Here is a 24569-nt window from a genome sequence, read left to right as displayed (position 1 = left end):
TCACTATTAGTCTAATCAGGAGAAAAGATGGAGATCAAAAAGAAGAATCACACTGCCAGGTACCAAAAGCTTCTGAGGACACTTCAGCTGCTGCCTTGAGCAAGCTGTGAGGCTAAGCTATGCATTGCTTTTAAAGGATTTGTTCTTATTTTCTGTCTTTCAGGGCTAATCTGGTGGTGCAAATCTCTTCCCTGACACTAGAAATATAGGAAAAATGCATATCCATAGACAGCCTTTTCAGGTTCTGGAACAGTGTTTTGTGGCATGAAAAAGAAGAATTCATTGGGGGGTGGGGGGGAGGCAGAATTCAGACCTGAACAAATATTTTTTGGGAGCTTTTTGGCTCTCTATGTATAGATGTGTGTGCAGGTGTGGGTATGTGCATGGCTCCTGCACAGGTGAAGTACAAATATGTTGTGCTTGGACATCAAATCCAAAAATCAAGAGGCCATTGCAAGATGTTTGTTGGACCCTTTCCCTTTCTGGAGGAAGGAAAATAATCCTGCAGGAGTGTGTGGTGATGCCAATAGGGATTTTATTGTCATGGTGGGTCAACCAGGCTGATCCAGACCTGGTGACAAATGGCAGGCTGCCTTTCCCCATCCTGCTTCAACTGCTCCTGAATCTTGACTTGCTCTGCTGGGATCTCATGGAGAGTTTTCCTTTCATTTGTTTTTTTCATTGCTCTCATCTTCTGACTGCAGAGAAATTCCATTTTCCTAAGCAAAATCAAATTCCTTCCACTTCTCAACGTGGCAGGTCGTGGGAAGGTTTTTTCTTCATAGAATCCTAGAAGGGTGGAGGTTGGAAGGGACCTTAAAGATCATCAGGTTCCAACCTCCCTGCTCTGAGCATTTCCAGATTAGGTCAATGAATGCACCTCATTACCACTTTGGAGTTTTCTCTTTGGGTGACACAGTGGCAGCAAGCTTGGAAATTAATTTGTTGCTATTTCCAGACTTGTTTACTGCCCAATCACTGGCCAAGGTGCCACCTATTTCATTGGAAGCTTTTGTCCTTCCATGACTTTCTAGAACAAGGGGAAATGTTTCCTGAGGCTGCTGAGGGCTTGGGGTTAGTGAAGGTACTGACTCTTCCTTGAGGCAGGGAGAGAGGTTCAGATTTTTAGAGGTTAGACACTTCAGGTCCATGGGACTGTTAATTTTAATAAGTGAAAAGACTGAATAGAGTGTTTGAAGCACAAGAACGAGTTTTCCTGTTGGGAACTGTAACTGTAAATATAAAGAATGAAATTGTTTAGATGACTTGCTCAGCATCAGTTTGCTCAGGAGAGCAGAGATAAAGCAGCTCTGGTAATTCAAATGATAAATTATTAACATTCTTATTTGAAGCATGGAGCTGATATTTGGAGTTTTACTGGTGTGCTGAGAAAACTGTGGTAAAACCTCCTTCCCTGCAGTGATGCTGGCTCAGGCATGTGCTGAGTCAACCAACTCTTGAAGCCAAGGTCCCTCAAGTTCAAAAGCCATGGTACAAGTAGCTGTCACCTCTGCTGCTCATGAGAGGTATCCAGCAGTATTTTAGCTTGATTCCCCCTGATGTGCAGACACATCCTCCAGGTGAAAGGGGTGAGTAGCAGGACTGGTTTCTGGGAAAGGCAGTGATGCCCAGAAGAGCTGAGATGATGATGAATTGTTGCATAGAGGGTGTGGACCTGGGCAGGAGCTGCTGGGGCTGTGGAAACCTTTTTCAACAGATCAGTTTGTATGAAAACCCAGAAACTCCTATTGTGCCTCACACAAGTCTGAACGAGAACACATCCCATCAGGTTGTTTTATCAACCTCATAAATATTCACCATGACAACCCAGTTTCTGGAGTTGCAAGAAACTGTAAATTTGTTTGGGGAATTAGTGTTGATTCTAGTAATTTGAGTATGAGGCCCAAATATGTACATAATTTCAACAGAATGATGATGCTGAAGCTCTTTGTTGCTTGTTCTTACAAGGTTCCAGCTCCACCATCCAACAGAAGTTAAGGGTTTCTGCCCATCTGGCCCAAGTGTCACTTCCAGCAGGTGAAATTCCTGCTGCAATGAATAGAAATGTTGCTGGCAAAGATCTGATCCAAGAACCCCAAAGCATTTAAGTTTAGGGGACTCTTCCATTTTCCATAGTATTGAAGAGAAGAGAACCTGCTAACTAACCCCTTTAAAAGTGAAGTCCTATCCAAATTACCTGCACATGGACTCTTATCCCTGAAAAGAGTCTTTGTCCTTTTATTTTCATTCAGTTGTTGTATTCACACAGGTCCAGACTGAAGGGAACCCACGTGCACTCAAAGTGCTGGTTGAAACTATTTAAATCCCCATTTTTTTTTCACTTTGCAATGCTGGCTGCTGGAGTTTATAAATTACATCTGTCTTCTGAATGCATCTGCTTCCTGGTGAAGAAATCTAAATTAGCACAAAACTTAATTTGGATGAAGATGTTTCTAGTTAAATGGAAGTTCACCTTCCTCATTATGATGCAAAAAAATAATAATCATTAAAAAATGAGGGGGGGTGAGGGAAAATGATTTTCAGATCTCCTCTGAAGACCTTTGCAGTGTCCTGGCCATCAATGTTCTTGGGTTTGTTACTGTTGTATGTGAGAAATCCTTGGGTTGGTTGGTTGGTTTTTCCCCCAGTTTAAAAGATTTTGGAACTTGATTAGTTTCAAAGAGGACTTTTGTTGAGGGCTGCTCAAAGTGAGGACTGCTTGTTTCCAGCTGGAAGGATGCTTGTGGGCTCTTTGGCTCACAGCCTTGTTTTTGTCCACCTTACTGGACGTGCAAGTCTGTCACAGGGTTTGGCCAAGAGATCTGGGAGCTGTAGGGATCTGGGGTGGACTCACACCCAGGTGCTTGATCCCAGGTGATGGGATTTCTTTTAAGGAACGTGACTGAAATAATGAAAAATAACTCTGAGAGCCTGTGTGCTGATAACTACCCTGGTGCAAAACGTGTGACAAGTTAGCCTCCTGCTTGGGTGGAAGTGCTTGGATGGTGCCACCTCAACAGGAGAGGTGAGGTCTGTGGTCTTTGCAAGGTTCTGTGCTCCATGGTGCTGCAGGGAGGGACCCCCCTGCTGTGGGGTTGGTGTAAATCCCAACTCCTCTCCAACAACTGCTCAGCTCATCCCACCAGGGTTAAACTCCTGGCAGGGGTGCTGGTGTTCCCACTAAAATGAATTTGACTCAGCAGTTGCTTTTCATTTGTAGTTTGAAATACACAGCAACAGAACTGTGCTTGCAAATTGTTGAGGTTTGAGGTTTTTTCCCTTCCCTCTTCTCACTTAATTGAGGTTTCAGAGGAGCATTCCCAATTTGTCATACCATGAAATTCAGGATTTACTTCTGGGCAGGGCCCTCCCAGCCCCTTGGGGAGCAGGGGTGAGCAGCCCTAGCTGGTGACACACGGAGGGCCCTGGAGCCCCACGGACACAGGTAACTTAATCCCTGTGACTTGCTATGGAAGGTGGAGCACAAATCATTGGTTTAAACTCACACCTGGGCGTTGTTTCAGCTGATAACTTAAATCTGCTGTACTTTTGCAAAGTGTAAGCCAAGGGAGGAAACTGGTTTTCAGTGAATCGTTTAATAAGAAGGGGCTTCTGCTCTTCCCCATGAAGAAACCTGCAGTCCAGAGCTGCAGTGCCTTTTGCAGGGCTATTTATATTAATCCTGGCTATGCAGCAAAACTAACTTGGATAAATGGACAGAATCAGAATGTCTTCTCATACGTATCCCTAGTGAGAGAGCCAGTTCTTTCCCCTTGGGGTAGGGGGTGAATCTCTGCTCCAATAAACCTCCTCCACTGCTGCACGGAGCCGTGTCCTCCCTGCTACCTGTGATTCCAGGTGGCAGAGACTCCTGAAATGACTCTGGCAGTTTCTCCAAGTCCAGGCTGGCTGCCACAGCCAGAGGAAGGAACACGTTCTCATTTCTTCTTTTGAAAAGCAGCAGCAATCTTGTTTACCTTGAGGATCCACCCACAGTAACTGGATTAAGATGGAGCTTGTACAGATGTCAGGGACGAGTCCTAGAAGTAATGGAATTAAAGGCTCAGAAAAATGTTTTTAATCAATATTCTTATATGTCATGATCAAATTAGATGCCAGAAATGCTTTCTGACAGAACTTCTGTTGTGTTTTGGGCTTCAGGATTTGTCTTTCGTTCTCTCTTCTCATCCTAGTTCCTCAGGAGAAGCATCTCCTGAAGAGCTGTGATGTTTGGGAAGAGAAGGACTTGGCTTTGTAAACATGGCAGGGCTTCCATTTGCTATTTGTTCTTTTTAATTTGCTGAAACCACGAATTGATCTGCAGCCTCTGTAGCAGATACACAGCCTGCAGCTCTGATTTCTTACATCCCAAGGGATTAGGAATGTGGATGGGAAAGTTTTTGGACTTCTTCTCTAATCGAAGGTGACCTTTTATGTGCCGGAGTTGCACTGTCTTCATGGTTACTCACTTTCCTTGGCAGACTGTGCTTTTTTAACATTTTCTCTGATTCTGTGTTTAGAAACTCAGCATGTAGCAAGTAGCAGAGCTGAGGAGTGGCCACACAGGATGTGTTTCTTGGTGCCCAAAAGCCTTTTGGGGCAGATGCGTCATCTGTGCGTGCAGAGCAGTGTGGCTGGGTTGGCTGCTGCTGCTGCTGGGTTTGATGGAAGAAAGCTCTGTGGGCTGGGTGGGAAGTGTCTGAGCAGCTGAGGAGGTGGTGATGGAACATGATGAACCTCAGCACCCACAGAATGGGCTGTTTCTGGTTGGTGTCTGGGCAAATCACCTTGGACGGGATGAATACGTCGTGAGTAGGTAACTCGGAATCACTGGACTGTTTTGCTTGGAAAAGGCTTAAAATCATTGAGTCCAACCATGAACCCAGCCCTGCCAAGGCCACCACTGCCCCATGTCCCTCAGCACCACATCTACATGGCTTTGAAATGCCTCCAGAGAAGGGGACTCCACCCCTGCCCCAGGCAGCCCGTGCCAGGGCCTGACAGCCCTTTCAGGAAAGAAATTGTTCCTAATATATTGTGGAAAAATGTTTCAAGGGCAGTGTGTTTGGCTCTCCCCTCCAGGATCTGGGGTAGACAAGCAGTGCAGCTCAATGGGCTGAGTAAAGCTGGCTGGTACCCCCAGCCATGGTGCTGTGGGGATGTGCATGGAGGGGGCTGAGCAACCCAAGAGCCTTGTGATACCTGAACCTGAACCCAAGGCACGGCCAGACCCAGAGCTACCTGCAAAACATCCACCCCACTGCTCTTGCACAGGGAGCAGACATAGTTGCTGCTTCCTAAGGAGAGATTTCTTACAGAGAAAAACGAGTAACCTTTTAAAACCCATAATGGAGAAGTGTTTCTGAACACACAAGTGGGGCTGATGTGCATTGCCTAGGAAACCTGTGGCAGGTTATCCAGCAGGTCCTTGCTCCGTGTGCTCTGGTGGCACTTAGTGCTTAGATCTTTCTCTGTGTGTTTAAATCTATCAGCAGACATTAAGCCAGAGGTGACCCCATCTTTCTGAAACGTGGCATCCATGCAGAATGACTGTCTTAATCTGGAGGTAAAACTCCCACTGGCTTGGAGGGTCCTTGGGGGGGTGGGAGGAGGTTATAGGTGCTCAGGAGCTGCAGCTGTATTCATGGAAGGGTCTTGGAAACAATAGTTGACTTCATCACCTATAAGGAAAGACCCAACAGCCTGGTTTTGCAAGGCATGATTGCAAAATATCCCAAGGCATCTCTGCAATTTAGGAACCCAGCAGATGCCACAGCATCTCAGGCAGATCTGGGCAGTGGAGATGTTGCACAGAAGTAGCCATAGCAATGCTAATTTGGGTGCTGTCTGGGGAGCAAGCCCAGCTCGTCAGAACAAGGCTCATCTCCCTCTGTGTTTTTTTTTTAATAAAAAGGGAGAATGCTGAATAATTAACATAAACAAATGGAAACTAATTTGCCAATTTTTAATTTTTACTCCATTGCATGATCCACGTTAATGAAAAATGCACAAGCCAGAAGTGAATATCAAATGAGAATGTTTCTCTGGGGTCTGCTGTACATGTTATCTGAACATTCTGTCTGACTGGTGGTGCTTTTATATATATATATATGGACAGAAAAAAAATTTGAAATAAGTAAAAAAAAATAACCCCAGAGAAAACAGCATTCAGCATGAACCAGGCTGTTATAAAAAGAGCTGCAGACTCCAGAGGTTTTACCATTTCCTTACAGACCTGGGATCATTTGTCTGAGGCTGTTTTTGAATTATTCATATGAACTGTAGCTCTTTGCTTTCTGAGATTGAATGCGAGCAGCTTCTATCATGTGGTTTCACATGCTGCTTTTTTGTTTGCATTTAAGTTTTTTATAGGGGTGCCTTTATTCAAAGGCTCTGCTGGATGCTGCAGGATTCTATCAGCCTCACATTAAACATTAAGAACCTGTATTGTGGTTAATACTGAGGGTTTCACACAGCAAATAAGGCAGCTGGTGGGAGGGTGAGCCAAGGAAACAAGGGAATGTAATGACTGAAGAGCTAATAAACCTTGGAAATAATGCCATGGCTCTGCTTTGACTTTGCAGTGCTGCCACCAAGGTAAAAGTATTTATTATTTCAGCTCCAAGTGCTACGTGTTGATTTTTAAGAATATTCTGTGTCCCAAAGTCCCCTACCTATGTGAGACTAACCGGACAGCAGCTTGGCACCAGTGCCTTTCTCTCTGTTAGCATTTCAGTTTGGATCAGGAGAGTGTCTTTGAAATTTCCCAATATTCTTTTCCTCAAATTTCCCAGCTGCCCTTGTTTATTGTGCTTGGACTCAGAACCTCTTGCATGGCACAAGCTGTGGTTGTCCTGGCTGGGGTTAAGCAGGGAGCCACTGGTGGGTGTCTGGGTGTAGGGCCAGGTTGTTGGTACCCCCCTGCTGCTCAGACCATTGGCTTTGCTGTGCAGATCTGCTCCTGTTCCAGCCCACTGCTTGGTAGTGTAGCCATTGGCACAGGTCACACCAGGGTGTCCCACCACACTTCCAACCTCCCCACAGGAGACTTGGGATGCTCCAAGGATGTGCAGTGGTTTAACTTTCCTGCCCATGGCTAATCCAGTCCAAAGATGGCAAAGAGGGGAAGGAACAATCCTGGCCCTACTGGAGCTCCACTGATGCTGAAATCCAGGTGTTGATTGCTCTCTTTGTCATTAGAAGGGCATATTTTGGGCATCATTGCCCAGGCTGGAGACTACATAAGGCTTTGAATTTAGCTTCTGGGCCACATTTTAGGTAGATGAGTTTATTTTAGTTTCCTAAGTAAAACAAAGTGTCAGTGTCTGAATACCTGGCTGGCAGCATCCAGGTCAAAACCAAGACAGCTTTAGGGGATCTTACTTTTGAGGAGGGAAATAATTTCCTTTGGCTGTTTTTGTTTTCCCCTCAGTAGCTCAAGGACAGAATTCTCCAAATATTATTTTACCTTTCTTTTAACCATAAAATAGTGACCTCCTTATATAAAGCATTATGGCCCTGTGGTCATGAGATGAGCAGGATTCAAAACTGGAACCAGCTTAAGTTGCTCTTCTGTGCTTCACTTATCTAGCATCAGGTGTATAGAAAACTGTCCTGTCTCTCAATTCTCAACTGTTCATTAACTCTGTGTCCTGGTTTGAGACTAGAATCTCCAGTTGGTGAGATGAGAATGAAGATCTAAGCCAAGGAATAATAACAAAGAATGGAGAGTTGCTTAAGAGATTATGGAAGGTTAAATGGAAAAGAAAAACTCTGGCTTCTGTTTAATTGATTCATGTTGTTTAAAACCAATGCTTCAGTGTGATTCATCCTGCAGAAGAAGAATACATTTGGGACAAGATCTCTGTGGTCCAGGCTGGTGAGTTCTTTGGCTCCATAACAGTAAGAGCCCCTCAGGAGCTGGACTTCAGCAGGTAGCTCAGTAACTGCAGCCAAGCTCTGGTAGGGATGTCTTTGGCTCCCTACTTTGGGGTGATACTAGAAGAGTGACAAAGCCCTGATGTGTTTCCTCATGGTTGTGCTGTGATCTGGAGATGCTGTATCAAAGAGTCTCAAGGGTACTTGGCAAGGGAAACACATGTTGTAGCTCCTGCAACACCAGCTGAAGGTTGGTGCAGCTCAGCCTGGGGCAGCCAAAGCCCAGACTTCCCTTCTCCCAGCAAAGGCTGGGTACATGTACCACCAAGAAAGACCTCTGGCTCATGCTCAAGTTCATCCTAATCCTACACAGCAAATCGAGGTGTTTCTCCAAGTCCTGTTTCACGTGAAAAATCCAAGGTGCTCAAGTGCAGATGGAGCCAAAGGGTTTTGCTGAACTGGGATGTTGGAGGCAGTCAGGTGTTCAAATCCAAGCTGGGCAAGTTAAGCTTGCCTTGAAAACCCTGTTCTGGGACTTGCCCAGGACGTAGTTCTGTATCTTTCCAGGAACCATTCACCTCCAGCTCTTTTTGCAACATTAAGGTCTTCAAGTGCTCCAAGTTCTTTGCCAGGGAGGCAGCAGCAGCAACCAGGTCTCACACAGCTGGGAAGGGCTGGGGTTGCAGCAGGCTCTGCACAGCAGTGCCCAGTGACCAAAGGCAGGAGGAAATCTCTTCCTCTCTGGCCTGGAAAGGTGCTTTTCCTGATGCTTTTCGAAGACTCACAGGCCTGCTCAGGAAAACATCTGGGTGTGATTGCAAGTGCTCTTGTGGCTCAGCAGTACGTGTTCCACTGCAGGGAGATGTCTGGAGTCAGACAAGCCCTGCCAGTGCCACCTCCCCCTTGAGAAGCCCCAGCTGTGAGAAGCAGATGGACGTGTGTGTTGGGCGAGAGGAGAGGAGAGCTCTTCTAACCTGCAAATGAGCTCCTCTGGGTTTTCCCTGCTGATGGGCAGCAGGTCAGAAGCACAACTTGTGGAAAAGCTCTTGCAGCTCCTTGTAGCCGCTAATCAGCTTTGCAAAGTGCTGTCCTGACGTTTGTCTGCTCCAGGTGAGAAGCATCACTGCAGCACATGGGATGTGGTTGCTAAGCAACTGCCTTCAATTAAAACATCATCTTAGATAGCTGCAATCTATGAGAAATTAGATTCAACTCCTCGGGAGCTGAGACAAGGGCAACCTCTGAACCTAACAGACACCACCACAGATCCCTCCTCCTTCACATCTGCCACTGCTGTCACTTTGCCCAGAATATAAACCTTGGGAGTGTGATTTTATTTCCCTCCAGGTTAGCAAGGTGACTCCTGCATGTGCTTGTCATTAAACATCTTTGGAGCTGCAGGCATCTTGCTGATGTCAGACAGCTCTGAGGAGGGAGAGAAGCTCAAACCAACCTCCGACCTCAGCAGTGTTGTACTTCTGGCTGGGAAGCATAAATAACCCCAGAGGCCCAACCTCAGCCTCAAAATGGAGCTCAGACCCAAGAGGCCTCATTTAAAATAAGTTCCAAATAGATAAACTTTCCCAAATGGATTCAAGCCTAGAGTTGGAGAAGAGTTTGCCACTTCTGCCCAAGACCACCTCCAGCCTCTGCTCCATCTGCCCTGGTCCAGGGTGGCCAAAGTTAGTCCTGTCCTTGGGCTCCCAAGGGCTCCAGCATGGACAGGAGGTTGTCATGCTTGGACTCTGGGGTGCACACCTTCACTAAAAGCTTGGTGACACAGCCTCTGCTTCCCACCTGCCACAGGCTCCTCAGGTTTGCTTCTCAAAGCCTTTTCTTGGCAAGTGCTGTCAGCTTTAGTGTGGTGTTTTCAATCCTCTCAGCAGCTGGAGCAGAAATAGGAGGGGGGGTCTTCCACAAATTAGAAATATTTGCTATTTTTTTTTCAATTTTCTGGATTTCCTGGATGCTTTCTTGATTTTGAAAGATCAAAAACAACAAATGGAGAACAGTCTGGGAGCTGAAATGCTGCTGAAGCATGAGGAAGGACTGGAGACACTAGAACAGAAAAGCCTTTTACATTGGGAAAGTAAATAAACTCCAGAAATCCTTTTTTCCAATCTCTGAAGTGCCAAAATACCTGAATTTAACTGAAAGCTCAGAGGACCTGAGTGCTTTTTCTTTTATGAAAAAATCACACCTGAGCTGTGTCTGTCCTAGAGACCCCAGGCAGGACCATGGTTCTGTTGTGGGATTTATCTCACAGTATTCATGTCTGTGAAGTCTACCTCAAGCATTTTGCTTAGGGCCTGCACAGCATTTGGAGAAGCACAGACCAAGCCAGAATATTCTGCTGCTTTTTTGAAGCCATCTCCTAACTGCTTCCCTGGCTGAAAGTGAAGCCTCCTGAAGGTGATAGTGTTGGAAGCTCCTACATGCTGGATTAGTTGATCCAAAGAGGCATCAACACAGAAAAGCAGCAAACATCTGTTTCATTATATTCCTGCAATATCCAGCACCTTCAGTCTTGCTGCTGTCAAAACACCAATGCTCAGCATCCTCCAGCACCTCAGGCTGCATGATGGAAATAACCTGAATACTGAACAGCAATAGGAATGTAGCATAAGCTGTAAAGTACCTAAATCCTAGCTTTTTAAAGGAAAGAATTTAGTGTACCTTTTGTGCTCTTGTAGTACTTGTTTTTTCCCCCGTGACACTCACAAAAGGAACAAGTCTGCATGAACAGGGTAGCCCCCAATTTGCAATTTTCTTTCATTTTTATGCAGAAAAATCAGGTGGGTTTTGCTCTGAAACCTGTTAAGTCGTGTGATTTGTGTTGGGTTCTTTTTTGCCTCCAGGATTCCCAGAGCTACAGCTGATGTGCTCAGCCCACAACTGCAGGGTTTAGCAGTTTCCCTCTGGGACTCATCCAGGGCCATCTTTTTAATGGGCTTGTAAATTATATGCACTTTATAAAGGGACTACAGTAGACTGAACAATTGTGTTAATGACTCTTACCAGGAGATGAGCTGGGAAGGCAGGGTGTAGAAGACTGGATTATTTCACCTGCAAGATTTGCCAAGGGAACATCTTGAGGACTCATCTAATTAGCTCAGTCCCATTATATAGTGGTGCCCAGCAGTGCTACAAAAAGTTAGAGGAATTTTTTTGCTGTGATCCCCCTCTTAAGTGGCCCTGTGGCTGTTTCCAGTTGTGTTGGGGTGAATGAGCAGGGTGTAAACAATCTGTCTTGGAAGGAGCTTAAAAAGAAATCTCTTGGCATATGAAGCCTCATATGGGTTGTGATGAAGATGCCAATATGGGCTCCTCACCTTGAGAAATTCACTCTCCAGCTCATGTGCAGCCAGCTGGGGGCTGAAGAGAAGACAAAAGGAAAAGAAAAATCCTGTTAAATGAAATGGATCCATTTTGTGAGAGGTTTTTCATTGGAGCTGGGGGCTGGTGCAAGATCAGAAGCTGATGGGGAGCCTGTGGTGGCTGCCTGGCTTGCAGCTCAGGTCTGGCAGGGTGGTAGGGAGGGATGGGTGATTGGGTGGGTGGCTGGTGCTCTTAGCTCAATCCTGAAATGCTGTCAGTGCTGGGATCCAAGCAAAGGCTGTGGCATTTGTTTTAGCCTAGGAAGCCCTTTTGCAAATATCCCTACTTCTTCACTTGACCTGCGTGTGTGTCTTAGCATAATGATGCCCAGGCTGAAAATAGGGGTGATGCAGATTTAGTTCTTTAGTGCTGAGGAAGCTTTATGGAAGTTAGATCTGCACAGAACAGTGCAAGTCCTTTGCTGCTGCTGAACTTCTGGGAGTTAACATCTGAAGTGGACAGTGAGGAACATTGGCTGGGCTGGATGGAGGGGGATGTTCCTTTGGAGGGATGTGGCTTTGGAAGGTTGTTCCCCTGTTCCTGCAGCTGTAATGATCTAAATGGTTGAGCAGTTTCTGGCTGTTAAATATAAAACGTTTTCCATTTGTATTAGAAAATATCATATTGTAAGATCAAGAGGTGGCAGGGATGGAAAGGAAGGCAGTGCAGGGATGGAGACTCACATAACTCGTGCCTCCTGACTCCAGCAAGCACAGCTCAGTGGGCACATTAATGAGTGGATTGCTGGTTTCTTGGTGCTGCCATAGTTATAAGCTTCAGAATGAGTGAGCAGTTTCATTATTGTCAGCATAGAAAAGCTGTTTCTCATGTTGAAGACAAACAGGAGAGTGTTTGGTGGAAATTACAATGTACATAAAGATTAAGACCCTAATCAAAACTGCTGGGTGCATAGTTCATCATAAGAGTGTTCCTGGGACTGCATCTATTCTTCCCAGAACCCAAAATTTGCAGATGTGGCTGATCCTTTCTGGGGTCCTTGACCATAGATTTCATGTGGCTGCAGGCTATGCTGGCACCTCACACTCAGGTGCCTTGAAGCTGTGACAATGTTGGTGACAGTGTCTCGTTGCCCTGAAAATGGGAACAAAGCATGGAGGCCTGTCCATTTGGGCTGGCTGGGAACTGATGGCACCTTCTGGGAGCCAGGCTTGTTGCTTGGTGCTGTGACCAAGGACAAAGAGCATGGAAAAGCTTGATGAGCCAGGCCACACTGGGCCACCTTCCATGGCAGCCTCCTCTGTGCATTCCCATCCACCCTCCTCATGGCTTGGGGCTGGTTAATGTTTCTGCCTCCCCTCTGTCCTCCCTGGCCTGACAAGGGGACACCTGCCCTGCCCAGGGGGGTGTGTTCCCATCTGTGCACTGTTGGAGCATCCTGGTGTTAAACCCTTGCACTGTTCAAGCCAAGGTGGTGGCTGGGAAGTTGATGCCTGGGGACTCTTGTGCAGGTGATGCAGTGTAACAGAAGCCTGTTCATGCTCCTAAAACCCACCTCTTGCTTATGGATCAAATACACATTGCTCAGCCTAAATGGGACCTTCAGAAATGCCAGAAGTGAAGGAAAGTTTCTGTCGTCGATGTGTGTTTATTAGTTTTTCACTGTAATGCTCTGATTCCTGAAGCAGTTAATCAGTCTTCTCTCTTGTGAAAATTAGCAGACAGTGCCACATGCTGAAAAGCTGAAAATTGGATTAATATATTTCTTTTCAGTTTTAAAACAGTCATCTGTTGTTGTCATTAGAAGTAATTGGCTCCTGAGCTATAAAAAGAGCTGCTTCCTTTTTCTGGGGGAAAAAAAGCCTCCACTGGGAGTTCAGAAGATGGATCTGTCATGTCAGATTTTTTCCCCTGCCTTCCCCTTCCTGGCATGCTGGAATCCTTGCTGGCTTGGTTGCAATCTCATCATAGTTTTCTCCAAATTAATATTTTTCTCAAAATGAGTCTGAACTCAACTCCGACAACCTTAGAGGGAGGTGGAAGGTGTGGGCTCCTTCTAGTAGGGCAGGCTGGGTGCAGGTTTGTATTCTTTGTAAAGTCACCATTAGACCAAAGCTGTGGGGTCTTTTTAGCAGGCAGAATTCTTCAGCCCTTCAGAAGAAGGGTACAGTAATGGCAAATTATTTACTGGGACTGCTGGTGCCAGCTGAGGATGGGACATGTCTCTGCTCTATAAAACACTCCCCAAGCAGTCTGGCTGATGCTGTTCTCTCCAAGCTGCAGCTTTTGTGCCAAAGACAAAGCCCAACTCCAGGGTTGTGGTTTCGTTTCTTGAAGATCAAAGTCCCATTCCACATCAACCACCAGTGGGTTGGAAAACCTCATTTTTCCTGAAACATCTCCTGCCAGGCAGTGCCCACAGGTGGGCAGCCCTAGAGGGCTCTGCCTCCACTGCCTTCGTGGCTCTTCCAGCACTGGACATGCCCTGTTGGGGTTTTGGGACTGTCTTTTACTACTCAGGGTTTGCAGGGAAGGCTGGTTGCTCTAACAGTGTATGTGGTGGCATTTGGAGTGTTAAAATTGTTGGGTTTCTTTGCTTTTGAAACTTGCTTTTGAAATAAATCGGCGTTCCCTGCAGCAGGTTGGTTGGGATCTTGAGCAGCTCTGCTGTAGCCAAGGCAAGGTCTGAAGGACAACATGTAACACACATTCTCCTCTTTGGTGGAGCTGTGGGGGCTTCCACCAGGCCTTGCACTGCCACTGCAGGCCCCAGGCAAATGGCATTCAAATCCTAGATAAGGCTATAGGTTCTCCTCATCCTGTGAGTCCATCAGTACCTGCTGCCACTTGCTGGGTGGCTGCTGCATCTGGCTCCAAAAATGTCTGGATTTCAGTGAGAAATTGCCTCTTGTATCCCAGTGTGTGTGTGTGTTGTGGGGTTTTTATCCCCTTGAACTCTAACCTATGAGATGCTTCCTTTGCTGAGTCTCCTACAGCCCTTTTTTCCTTCCAGCCCTTTTCCTGACTGCTCAGACTGGCTGTAGCTCCAGAAGCATTTTGGTAGCCAAGATGTCAAGAGGCTTCACTCTCTCTAGCTGGTTCCCCAGGCAGAAGTTAAAAGCCTGGGTGTTTGGAGGCAGAAGTGGTGCTGCTGAAAGCCCTGACCACACTGACAGCATCAGAAAGAAGAGGCTTTTAAAAAGGAATCTAACTCAGCTTTTTAATGGGATTCATCCTCGTGCAAGGTTTCCAGAGCTGCTGTAACTACAAAATAGGGTTGGGTAGCCATGGAGAGATAGATGACTCTTCCTGAGGGCAGAGCTGAAGGAAGGAAAAGAAAACAATTTATTGATATTGGTGGAAAGTGGAGAAGAGCTCCACAGGTCATCCTGTGAGTGCTCCCATCCCCTGGGAAACATCACCAGCCTTGCTGCATCCCCCTTCTGGCCCTTTGCACCCTCTTAGCAGAGGGGTTAATAGATCAGCCATCCTGGGCATCCTTACAGAGCCAGGATGGTAGCAAAGGGATTAGGCATGAGCTCAGTTCAAATACATGGAGGCCAAGACTTGCTGCTTTTGTTCCCTATGCTGGGCTCACACTTGGCCAGGGACATTTTGCATCGAGTCCTGTTTTGATTTAAATGATGAGTGAGAAGAGAGCAGGGCATGTTTTACAGGATTGAGAAGGGAAACAATTAGATGTTATGTCCCAAAGGTATAAAAAGGGAGGAAGGGCTTTCCATGAAGAAAATGAAAATATTACTAATTCATCTATTAAGTGATGAAAGTGTCTTGTGAAATAGGCAGCAAACACAGCCCCTGGGAATTTTAAGCAGTAATGAGTAAAACTCTGGAAGGCATAGCAGTAAAGTGGCTGCTGTGCTGCAGCTTGTCCTGCTCTGCCTTCTTAGGCTCCCAGTGAAAGGATCAAGGCTGTACTTACAACCCAACGTCAGGTTCCAGCTTCAGAAACCCCCAGGTATGAAGCAGTTGTCACCACCTGACATTTATTTTCCACCTTCGTGGAATGCTCTGTGTGTTCAAGGCACAGTAGTAGCTTTTATATTCCAGCCCTCAAAATGGGGTGCAAACACATCCCTTGTACTTCTGCTGTACCCCATCCTGGGCACTCAGATGCCACCAGAGATGCTGCTTTGGACACACTTCCCCTGTTGTGCACTGAGAGGGATCAGAAGCTTCCAGGGGGCTGTTCATGTAATCCAGTGTGTTTCCCATGGGACCAACCCCTCCATCCTGACATGAATTTGTGCCCAAAAATAGTAGTGAGCAAAAGCCTTCCCTGCAAAGGCTCCTGATCTTCCTGTCTTCTTTAGACTCCTTGCATCCTGCTGAGAGGTTTAATTAACATCCCAGTTGACAGGCCTGGTCAGACTGAAGTGTGGATTCCACATCATTTAGCAGAGGGGCTGTGGGCTGCCCTGGGAAAACAGGGCAAACCAGAAAGGGGAATAAATGCAATGGAGAAAGAAAAAATAAAATCAAATTAATAGACCTCAAGGTGTTTCATGGACACACAAAGAGGGTGGAATCCTCTGCTCAATGAGAAACAAAGTCTTAAAAATCTAGGTAACAGTGGCCCTGGGTGTAGGCAGCCCAGAGTAGGGTTGGAGATGGAATGAGGGCAGTTGGGATGTTGGAAAAGCAGCTGAGGCTGCTGCAGTACTGGAATGGGAAGGGTCCATGGAGCAGAGCTGGGGCTCAGGGTGGTTTGGCACCGTGTGTGCTGTCCCAGGCTGGCACCCTGGCCTGGGAGAGGGGAGCAGCAGCAGAGACAGCTCTGCCCATCACCCTGCATCTGCCTCCAGTGACCAGCTCTGGAAAATGGCAGGAGGGGAGGAGGTTTAAGCCCATGAATTGGCTTTTTGGTAGGTGACAGAAAGAGGCATCAGGTGGCTTTGATCAGAGAATGGGTCCTGTGTGGCTTCTGGTCTCCAAGGCATGTCTGGCTTTGGGGTGAGATGCCAGTGCTCCCCAGGCTGTGCCTGGGAGGGAGGGATGTGTTTGGCACAGGCCTGGGGAGGAGATCTCCCATTGCCTTTGAATTTGCAGCTCTGGAAGGATGAGCCAGGCTGGCAGGAGTGGCTGGGAAAGCCCTAGGCATCTTCAGAGCTGTTTCCAAGCAGCAGTGGGGGCTGGTGCTCCAGCCCCTGCCCAGCATCCTGCCCCTACCCACCAGCAACCCATGCTGAAGGGCTCTCTGTTCCACCCCTGCCTCTCCACTGGAGGGTTTCTCTGCCCACTGTGGGCTTTCTATGTCAAGAGGGTCTCAGACTGTCACTGTTGTGTTTTGTCAGGTGTCTTGCAGAGTAAGGAGAGGAAGAAATGCACACAAGTGTGTTTTCTGTTTTCCTCAATAACAGACAATCACCATTCAACAGAATTTTCATTAAGATTGGGAAAAACATCAATGGAAGAGAGAACTGCCCAAAGCTGGTGTGTTTGAGTAACTGCTGCACTCACAGTTATCAAATGGGACACCACATCTATTTTACTGTTGTTTTGGGGCTGCAGTTCTGCTGAAATGGAAGTTTTCTCTTCTGATCTCCACCTCCCTGACCCCTTGGGAAGCACTGTGGTGTGCTCAGTTGGCAGCAAGTGACAGAGCTGTCAGGCAGGGATACTCAAGCAGTAGCACACGTGTCCAAAAAGGATTTTGAAAATTAATTTTTAATATGTGGCCTCTGCCCTGATTTCTCTGTGCTGGTCTAAACCCACTGGTATAAATAGCCCAACTGACCTGAATGGGTATTCTTGGGTACAGCAACAAAAAAGAATAAGGAGGTAAACTGCTACTGGAGGTAAACATGTATCTAGGTATGATCTAGGACATGCAGATTTCTTTTCTTTCCTTAGAATTTCCTCTAATCACTGGTTTTTGAAACAGACTTCTTGAAAAGGACTTTAGGGACTGGTGCATTTGGATTGTGCTGTATTTCTCCTCTCCTGCTTGTCAGTCAGCCTTGATGACCCTGGATCTGGTGGCTGCCATCATCTCCATGGCTGGATGAATGAGAGCTGACATTTCAGTGCAAGCCCAAACAAGGGCCAGAGTCTACAGCAACCTCTGGGTCCCTCCATTCAATATAAAAAAAGACCCAGGCAGCTGGGTGAGGTTGCAAACCATCCCACTGGATGTGCACACCCTGAGCCTGTCCTTGGGCTGCATGGAGCCAAACCCAGTTGATTTGCAGGGGAAAAGGCAGAAGGATCCAGGGTATTTTTTATTTTAACTAAGCTTCAGAGGGCTCTTTTGGGCAGACTTCTCCCTGGCAAGGGTCTGCAGACTCTGTTGACCCCCTTGGTCCTTTCTGCCATGTATGGTCCTTTCCTGGCCACAATGAAATCATTGCAATGAAAGTACAGATCTGCAGGCTGAAAAGAATTAATGCATCAATAGACTGTGCATGGTAAAGAGCAGAAAGAGACACTATTTGGTCTTACACTTCTTTTCATTCCTTTTCCTCTCTTAAGGTTCTGTAGGTCTCTATAGCTGCCTGGTGCTGTTAAGGTCAGTGTCCAGTGGAAGCAGGAGAATCTGCAGCACATTTGCCAGTATGTTTACATCACAACCAGCTTTATAGAGGCATCATCATTCACCACGTGTTCCAACAGAGGCATGGATCTCTTCCAATTTCATTTGCTGAAGCTGGAGCTCACAGCTGGGTCACTGCTGGTGAGCACGGGGAGATGGAGCTCCTGGGGCAGCTGCTTGGAGCAGCAGCATCCTGACCATCCCTGCACCCACCAGCCACCATGGCAAAGCACCCCAGTCCCCTCCTGCAGCAGGGCTGGCTTCATCAATCCTGTTCCAAGGAGCAATAATCAATACTTCATGGTTAATGACACAAAACTGAAATTAGTATAGATTTTATGTCTCCTTCTCATCCCAATTATGCAAACATTGCTGTGCCCCCCCTCTGTGCTTGCTTTATATCACAGCTCTTAGAAAGTCTGGCTTGTGATGGTTAATTGAAAGACTGAATAGTCAAAAATGTCACAACCAATTTGGGTTTTTACTTTTGTTTTGGTTGGGTTTTTTCCATTTGGTCTTCACCCTGAGGTTAATGGAAAATGATGTCAAACACAAGAAATGATTTATGTAATTCGTGCAGGTTTTGTCACCCAGAGCTATAGATAAAGTCAATTGCAAATTGTTTTCACATTCTAAATTACTGTACCTAGCTCCAGGGTGCACTGGGAAAGTGGCCAGTGGAAGGAGATGGGAGAAGAAAAGGTTATCTCTGAACTGAACGGAGCTTCAGAGAAAACAGGTTTGAAAGCTGTTTGGTTTTAATATGCCAGAGGAGGATGTTCCTCAGCACAAGGAGGGGGGAAAAAAAGGCAAAAACTAAGAGAGTTTCTCATCTGGATCAATTCCAATGGCTGTGGAGCAGTGGGCAGCCCTTTATCAGCCAGATCATGGCCACGAAATGGTGCTACAATGAGAGACCCCAGGGGCAAAGACTGGGGAAACCTCTGACCTGCCAGCTTGGCAGATGTAGTGTGTGCATAAAATGTATTTTGCAGTGATGGTCCTTCCAGAAATGAAAGCTGTGTTGGGAGTAAACCAGCTATCAGCTGTGGTCTTATTTTGTGTTGAACAGGCTGGGATTTTGTACAGGATTAAAAAGCAACAGGTAAAAATTCTCTGTTTCTCAAAACTGGGTTTATTTGGGAAAGCAGAAGGTGGAGTTGGCTGGTCTGTTGTGTGCCTGGAGTCTTATTGGACAAAAAAAAATCTTGGATTCATCCCCAGGTCAGATCAGATAGACATGATAAAAACATCCTTCTATTGCCTTTGTAATGTTCTTAGCCTTCCTGGGAACCTTATGAAGAGACTGGGCACGTGTGCTCTGTGCGTGTGAGTCCCAGTGATGCCAGGGCACCTGGGGGGATTGTGCCCTGTGAGGTGTGGAAAGCTCAGCCCAGGAATTACCCCCCCTGGAGCACCTGCTTCATTGCAACCAGGTTCTCTTCCACCCCTCAGCTCCCACCCCTTTGGAGCAACCAAACCCTCCCAGCCATATACAACTGTGTTTTTTAAGCCACATCTCTGTGCTGAACACGGTGGGTAGATTTTCCTAGGCTGTTAACATGGATGCAGGGATCCCCAGCTAACAAACTTGTGACATCTCTGCTGTTGAAACAGGATCTGATGCAAATACCCTGGTAAAGGCATCGAGCTGTAGATCTTAGGCAGTGACTCTTAATTATGAGACTGAATGCTGTTTGATTGCAGAACAAAGAGAAGTGCCTGATGGGATGAGCTGATGCTCACTTGCCTCTTACCAAGCCCCTCTCCTCCCAGATCAAAGCAGTCACACACCTAAGACATGAAATAATACTTTCCTCTTTTGCTCTGTTACTTTTAAAATTTTTTTTCAGGTCTGCAGGTCTTTCAAGTGTGTGCTGGACACACTGATAGATACATTTATCTTTTCACTTATGCCCTATGATAAGATGAGGGGCAGTGGATTCAAACTCAAGCGCAGGAAGTTCCACCTCAACGTGAGGAAGAACTTTCCTGTGAGGGTGACAGAGCCCTGGGCCAGGCTGCCCAGAGAGGTTGTGGAGTCTCCTTCTCTGGAGACTTCCAAGACCTGTCTGGATGCTTTTCTGAGTGATCTGCCCTAGGTTTTGGTCCTGTTCTGGCCAGGAGGTTGGACTCGATGATCTTCAGAGGTCCTTTCCATCCCCTGACATTCTGTGGTTGTGTGATTGGTTTCTCTGTAGTTATTTTGGATCTCTCAATTTAAAGCAAGCCCAGAGACATCACCTAAGGGACTGTTTTGCTTAATGGTTGGTTCACAACACCTCGAGGTTGAGGGGGAATGTCCAATGTCAACCAAAGGCTTCCCATAAACACGTTGAAATGTGGTTGTATTTTCTTTCTCTCTTTGCAGGAAGAGCTCAGAAGGCTGCAGCACACCTTGGAACAGGTCAAGAATGGCAAAGACTTGCTTCAGAGGTAAAAATAGGCAATTTCTGCAGGTTCTCACATGTGGTGAAATGAAATGGCTTTTCTTAGGCAACAAGCCTTTTCTGTGGGATGCTCTCTTTGTTGTAGACTGTTCCTCACTTGGTAATACACTAAATAGTCAAGATTTTTGCACCTCTCCCATAAACGATTCTTATTCTTAGTTGCAGGAGGATAATTTCTGAAAACTGCTGATTGAATGATGTAATTCAGTGCCCAGTAAAGTCTCAAAATAACTCCACAGGTTGGGGTCTAATCTTACACCTTTTCATGCAGAGGCCTTTCATTCATGTTGCTGGTCCCATCCAAAGCAGCCTCCTCAGACCTTTGATTTTTATCTTCCAGCATTTTCAACTTGCTTTCTCAGAGTGACTGGTTTGCAGCACCAATTCCCTGGTCATCATTTATTACAAGGACTTTTTTTTTCTCCTTCCCATTCCTGTATGGCTTTTGCTGATGTCATTTATTTGCTACCATTTGTTACCATTGTTACTTCCCATTTTTACTCTCCAGCTTTTCTGACGTAGCCCCAGGGGTTGAGAGTTAATTTAGCAGGAATATCTGTTATATTGGCCAGTGTTTGATGGGGTTGTTTTTTTTTTGCAGCAGCAGCTTCTTTGCTGGGTGTGCCTGTCTCTGGAGCTGTGGCATGTGGCAGGTTGAGTGCAAGGGCTCAGGTAGGCTCTGATCTGGAAAAAGGATCCAAATTGGTGCTTTCTGTTAACAGCCAAATGGGGCTGGAGAAAGGGACCCAGATGCTTCCTCCAAAGACAGCAACACCCTCTAATGAGCAGCTCTTGCACATACTTGTCAAAATTTCAGGATTATTTGGCAGTTACTACAAAAGCATCATGCTGAGATGCACTAAACCCATTCTCTTTTCTTCCCCATAGCCATCAGCTTGCCATGGATGAAGAAAATAATATTGAAAAATACAATATCAACTCACAGCCCTTGGAATCCAAAGTGAAAATGTAAGTAAGGAAGAATGTAATTTCTGCTTTTAAGTGCAGCTGAGTTGCTGATCCCTGAACCACAGAACCCAGACTGTATCCATCTCAGAGTCAATTTAAATATAAAAAAGCCTCAGTTTCACAAGGTGGCTGAGCTCTGCTTTCCCTCTAAGCATACAGACATTCTCTTTGAGTTGCAGATGCTGAACTTTAAGGTTCCCACTAACTTTGTGATTTCCTCTGTGAAACTCCAGAGTATTTGAAGGTTTTCCATACACACAGAGAGCATTCTGGTGGGGGGAAGTGCAGTACAGAAGTCTCTTCAGTGCTGGTTTTCACATCTGAGGTGAAGCCTGGTTTGAGCTCCTTGGGCATCTCATGGGTCTTGTCCTCAGGTTCACAGGGGGGTGGAGATGTATGTTCAGGGGGGTGGAGATGTATGGAGGGGCACTGGAGGGGCAGTGCAGCTCCCTGGCACTAAGCAAGCTGATTTTCCTTGGAGCACAGAGCAGTTCTAGCACTGAGCCAAGGCACATAGGTGACACCTAGCTGCCACCTGGAAGATCTTTCTGGACTAGAAGATCTTTCGAGGTCCCTTCCAACCCCTAGGATTCTCTGATTCAACCCCTAGGATTCTATGAAGGAGGAGAGAAGCATCACTGTGGACTGGCAGTGAAGTCCCCAGCTTCCAAATGCAAATGTTGCAGCCTTTGTAAGACGTTTCCCACATGTTGTGTAGTCTGCTCTGGGGTCATTTATCCTTGACTGTGCTGGAAAACTTGGGGCAACACTGGGGATAGAACTGAAAACTGCCCCAGGCATCTATCAGAGCACAACACTCCTCTTTGGGCTTCTTCCAGCCCTGGGGCAACATCCAGCTGTTCCCAGCTCTGCCCTACATGGTGCCCCTGAACTTCCCAGCAGACAACTGAAGTTTAACATGTATAAAAAAATAATAATCAGAACATCTTTATGTTAAAGCCCCCAACTGCTTCATGGTCCAAATGGGGTGCAGGTCTCCTCAGAGCTGTATGCATTGTGTAGTACAGATTAAATCCCACTTTCAGCTGAAAAGCTACAGCTAACTCATTATCCAGGACATTAAAATATTAATGCTATATTCAAATATTAAAAGGACATGAAGCTTCAAATTAAAATCCAGCCAGTGTCTTTTAGTCATGCAAATATAAGCCAGATGACAGAATACATTTTCAGGGAGCTTTCAGGAAGGGTAATTATGACTTAACCTCAGTCTATTCTCCAGCTTTAAAGTAGAAAGTGCATGTAAATATAAACATGTACTGCTGGTATATATTATGCAGTAAAGCTTGAAACTGAAACAATGGAAAGTGTAACTGCTTGAGGTGTGGAGATACCAGGGATTAATGCAAAATGCATTTACTGGAAGCTCCTCCGTGGGCACTCGTGTTCAGGGGCTGGGGTAGGTATTTCTCCTCATTTTAAAGGTGTTGTATGAAAACAACACAGATCTTAACCCACCTGACTGGCTCTGAAGTGCACCAACCCTGGGGAGGCTGTTGTCTTTCTGAGCTGGTATTTTTCTGTTAAAACAAAGCACCCCAATGCAGGCATTGGCTGGGGGAGCTGCCCCACACAGGGAGGCAGGGCAGCACAGGAGCTTTGCACCATCAGAACAGCTTCAGCAAGGCTCAGGGTGCTCTACCTGCTTAACAAACACACTGGAGGTCTTGCTGCTTTGATATCCCTATGATTAAACTCTCAATTCCTTAAAAAATGCTGACGGGAGCTCTTTCTAGCTCACTGCACCATAGCAGGGGTCTGAGGTCAGAATTTAGCTCCACTTTCTTGCAGAGCTCATGGGTCAGCCTGGGTGCAGACACCCACGTGTGTGCTGTTAATGCCATGACTATCCCAAACACAGCTTTCATTCCCAACATCTTCCCCTGGCCTCCAGGACACGCTGGGAGAGGCACAGGCAGTCTGGCACTGCCACCTGCTGAGAGCTGTCCTGGCCTCCTGCTCCCTGGCCACTGCCCAGCTCAGGACATGGAATTGCTTTACAAAATTTCCCCTCAGGTTTTAGAAGCTTGGTCAAAGTTGAGGATTTGAAAGCAGAGCTCCTCCTGCAAATCCCACATGCTGGCTTTAGGCCTACAGCTACCCAAGATGGAGATGTTAAAGAGATGGAGATGGTCTGGCTCTGAATAATATCTACCTGGTGATGTGCAAGCTGATGCCAACAGCAGATGTTGGAGGCTGTTCTCTCTTTGAAAAAGATAATTCTGTAGTTTTACTTTGTTTGCCAGATAGAAGAGAGTTGCTCAGTTCTGTGCAACCTCAAATTTAAGTCTCCTTATGGATTTGAAATAAAGAATTGCTTCTACTCTACAGACACCTAACTTGGGTTAAGCTGAAGAGTAGAACCCCAGTGACACTAGTGGTGGCTCCCGTGAGACCTACAGGTGGTCGCTGTGAGTGACCAAACTGGAAAACAAAATGCCCCAAAAAAGAAAGAACCACCAAAGCCACCTCTTCAGTCAAGAAGAGATAGATTTGAAATGCTTGCTGTTGCTGCATGGCCCTCCCCAACCCTGTGCTTTGGTGTGTGTGCAGCATCCAGCGAGCGTGGCGCGAGTACCTGCAGCGCCAGGACCTGCCGCCCCGGGACAAGCGCAGCCCCTCCCCACCCTCCCTCTCCTCAGACAAGATGAGCAGGTCCATCAGCTTGACCACCTTCTCTGACAGCAGCACCCCGGTGAGTGCAGTGCTGGGACCAGTTTTCCTGTCTGTTGCTTGGTGTTGGGTTCCTTTCTAGCGCTTGGGAGGAAGGAAAGCTGAGTTATGGGCTCGTCACTGACTTTGAGGGGAGCCAGGGGTGTCTCAAACAATCCTGGGAGCTGTTGTGTCTCTTGTGGGTGCTGTTCAACTTGGGACTGTGCTTGTGGGGTGTGGATCTCAGGCCCTGGCCTAGGATGCCCAGGGCAGGGCTGGAGTCCCCATCCCTGGAGGGATTTCAAAGCCCTGGAGATGGTGCTGCGGGACACGGGTTAGTGGTGGCCTTGGCAGGGCTGGGTGAAGGGTTGGACTTGATGATCTTCGAGGTCTTTTCCAACCCTAATGATTCTGATATTTTTTAGGGGACCCAACAGATATTAGCAGATGGGAAAAGGTGTTTCCAAGGGGTGGGGTGGTGTTCTGCAGAGAGCAGGGATCCTCACACGTGTTTGGCACTTTGTGGTCTCCAAAAAGCTGAATTGTGGTGCCTTTCCTACAAATAAATGTGTTGTGTAGGGAGGTTGCTTGTTGTGGTGGTGGTGGGGTTTCTTCATGGTGTGTTTTGGTTTTGAATTGGTTGGGTTTTTTTCCTGAAAGAGACTTAGAGAAGTTGATCTAAGGATTAAAAATGAAACTTGCCTTGGGAG

The 24569-nt window shown here is 46.6% G+C and overlaps 1 protein-coding gene across 1 annotated transcript; it reads left to right on the top strand.

Annotated features, from left to right (window-relative positions):
* Nucleotides 1–17851: 17851 nt before the first annotated feature.
* IQCJ (IQ motif containing J) lies at nt 17852–23962 on the top strand. The gene is made up of 4 exons (XM_009995728.1): nt 17852–17908; nt 20139–20203; nt 21106–21186; nt 23761–23962. Exons 1-4 carry the CDS (start codon nt 17852–17854, stop codon nt 23960–23962), a joined length of 405 nt encoding a protein of 134 aa, XP_009994030.1.
* Nucleotides 23963–24569: the final 607 nt, after the last annotated feature.

The sequence above is a fragment of the Chaetura pelagica genome, unplaced genomic scaffold (genome assembly GCF_000747805.2).
Source record: "Chaetura pelagica isolate M959 unplaced genomic scaffold, ChaPel_1.0 scaffold394, whole genome shotgun sequence".
NCBI lineage: Eukaryota > Metazoa > Chordata > Aves > Apodiformes > Apodidae > Chaetura > Chaetura pelagica.
The sequence above is the reverse complement of the archived record's forward strand: the minus strand, read 5'-3'. Positions and strand labels throughout refer to the sequence as shown.

Excerpts from the sequence above, each read along its gene's own strand:
- IQCJ (XM_009995728.1), top strand. The coding sequence starts at position 17,852 with ATGGATCTCTTCCAATTTCATTTGCTGAAGCTGGAGCTCACAGCTGGG. Across the intron at positions 17,909-20,138 it reads TCACAGCTGGGTCACTGCTG|GAAGAGCTCAGAAGGCTGCA; the intron begins GTGAGCACGGGG and ends CTCTCTTTGCAG. Across the intron at positions 20,204-21,105 it reads GGCAAAGACTTGCTTCAGAG|CCATCAGCTTGCCATGGATG; the intron begins GTAAAAATAGGC and ends TCTTCCCCATAG.